At 29.5% G+C, this 2180-nt stretch overlaps 1 protein-coding gene across 1 annotated transcript in view; it reads left to right on the top strand.

The window, feature by feature from the left end:
* Positions 1 to 201: 201 nt before the first annotated feature.
* The window catches only part of LOC106465361 (regulatory-associated protein of mTOR-like), a 79816-nt gene continuing 77837 nt past the window's right edge, over positions 202 to 2180 (top strand). Inside the window, exon 1 of the mRNA XM_022393238.1 lies at positions 202 to 702. Coding sequence (XP_022248946.1) covers positions 496 to 702 — 207 coding nt within the window. The 5' untranslated portion in view covers positions 202 to 495. The remainder of the gene's footprint in view (positions 703 to 2180) is intronic.

Below are 2180 nucleotides of genomic sequence, written 5' to 3'. Positions count from 1 at the left end.
TAATTTAAGTTTCATTTTATAAGATAAAGTAGCGAATCAGAGAATAAATTAGGTCTCTACATCACCTTTTCCTAATTGAAATTCATATTATGACGAAGAAAATAAATTCACGAGTAAATAACGGAACATTTAAAGATGAACAAGAAAAGATTGTTGCATCCTCTTGTGGGTTAAATATAAACTAATCTAAATAGAGAGCAATGTCATTACTTTGTCCAGTGTAAAGTTTGGTCAAATTAACATTTATTTTATCAAATGTAGATAAAAATATTTCATTTTGTATAAGGAGTCACGTTGTTATAAGAAAAAGTTGAAATAATGTTTATGCGTTTACGATAGGATTTTTTTTGTGAGCAGCTAAGTTAGTAAATAATACATTTATAGTAGAATTCAGATACGTTGAAATTTGTTGGTGTGGCGAACTCACTAAGCCTCATTTATATACGACACGTGATTGATATTGTAGTCAATACTCAATAGCCCTGGGTTGTAGTCATGACTTCGCATGCTTCTTTGTATTCTGGTGAAAAAAATCGGTCCACAAGTCCAATTTATCACGGACAGCTTTTTGAATTTGATTCGGATGAAGATGTGTGTGATCTTTCAGATTGGCAACTTCCCTTGGCTTTTAATGAAAAAAGACATACCGAGAAGATTGAAGGAATGAAACCTTTTGCTCACACATGGAGAATGAAAGAGAGAGTAAGATTTCATTTTCAGTATAACGCTAACATTCTGCACAGGGCATTGCTCTATGCAATATATATATATATTATTATAGATACTGGATACTACAGACACACCTGAAAATATTAATGTATAAGGCTCATAAAAATTAAATGTTAAGAAATTACAGTTTAAAACGTTAATATATCAACCTCATTATACGTATCATATTTTAATTTAACAATTTCATCAATAATTCTATAAGTTTAACATTCCTTGCCATATGCACAAGATTAACACACTGTGTTTCACACATTCATGTAAGTAAGTTACATTGACATTAACTCACTGGTTGGTAGGCCAAAATATGAAAATAATACATGTAATATATTGTATATTTGATATGCTTTTCTTCTGAAAATGATGTTACTATTAGACAAGTGTTATCCAGTGAACAGAATGTGTTTATTGTTGAATTGTTACTTTAAGTGAGATGTGTAAATTATTGGAAACAAGTTAGATCCACATATACTGAGTTGCAACATATGCATACATAATTGGGATGATGTACAAACCCTCATGTACAATCCTAGTGAAAGTCATGTTCTTGTTGTGAGGAGACTACTTTTATTTAAAATTGTGTTCTATTGTAAAGAAATGGTTGTTGCACATATCACAGTTATTTTTGTAATTGTCTGGATCTTGAATACCAAAAGTGTGAATTTTTTTATGGATTTTTTTGTTTGTGGTGCCATTCAATAGATGTTGCAGGAGTTTTGGTTATATACATAGATACTGACATACACATGTCCATTATAGTAAGATTGATAATCTTGTCATTGGATTCATCTTTTTTCATTCTAATGTATTGGGTGTTTAGTTTTTGTTTGAGAATGAAAATTTCTTTTTGGTGGGGAAATATATGAAAAACCAATGTAGCATTATTGTTTATTTCAGATGCAAGTGTCTGTTGGCAAATAATCATCCATAATTATCACTAGAGCTGGGCAATTTAATCAGTTATTATGAGCAGTAATTTCATCGGGTAGTGTCACATAAACTATTTGATTAATAGAAATTATGATAAAATCAATTAATCAAAATTAGTGTTTTTGATTTTTTCAGCAGTTAGTTAATTGAAATCACTATTGAATTGATTCTCATGAAAATAATCAACTAATCATAATTATTGGTTACTGTTGTTATTATTTTCAGTTATTCTAACAGTTGATTAATTGAAATTCCAGTTATATCAATTGTCTCTAGTTAAAATTAGGATTTCCAAGAATATTTATTATTTTTGATTATTCCAAATATCCAGTTAATCAAAATATTGTTACAAAGCACAAAGCTACATAACTGACTCTCGGTGCTCTTCCCAATTTTTGCCTTGTAAGTTTTTTTTTTTTTTTACTTCAAGTTTGTTCAGCTTTGGTGATGTCAAAGTTACTAAAGATATTTGACACAGTCACTAATTTTGAACTGCTATTTAAAGGGATGGCAACTGACTGCCT

The sequence above is a fragment of the Limulus polyphemus genome, unplaced genomic scaffold (genome assembly GCF_000517525.1).
Source record: "Limulus polyphemus unplaced genomic scaffold, Limulus_polyphemus-2.1.2 Scaffold1921, whole genome shotgun sequence".
NCBI lineage: Eukaryota > Metazoa > Arthropoda > Merostomata > Xiphosura > Limulidae > Limulus > Limulus polyphemus.
The sequence above is the reverse complement of the archived record's forward strand: the minus strand, read 5'-3'. Positions and strand labels throughout refer to the sequence as shown.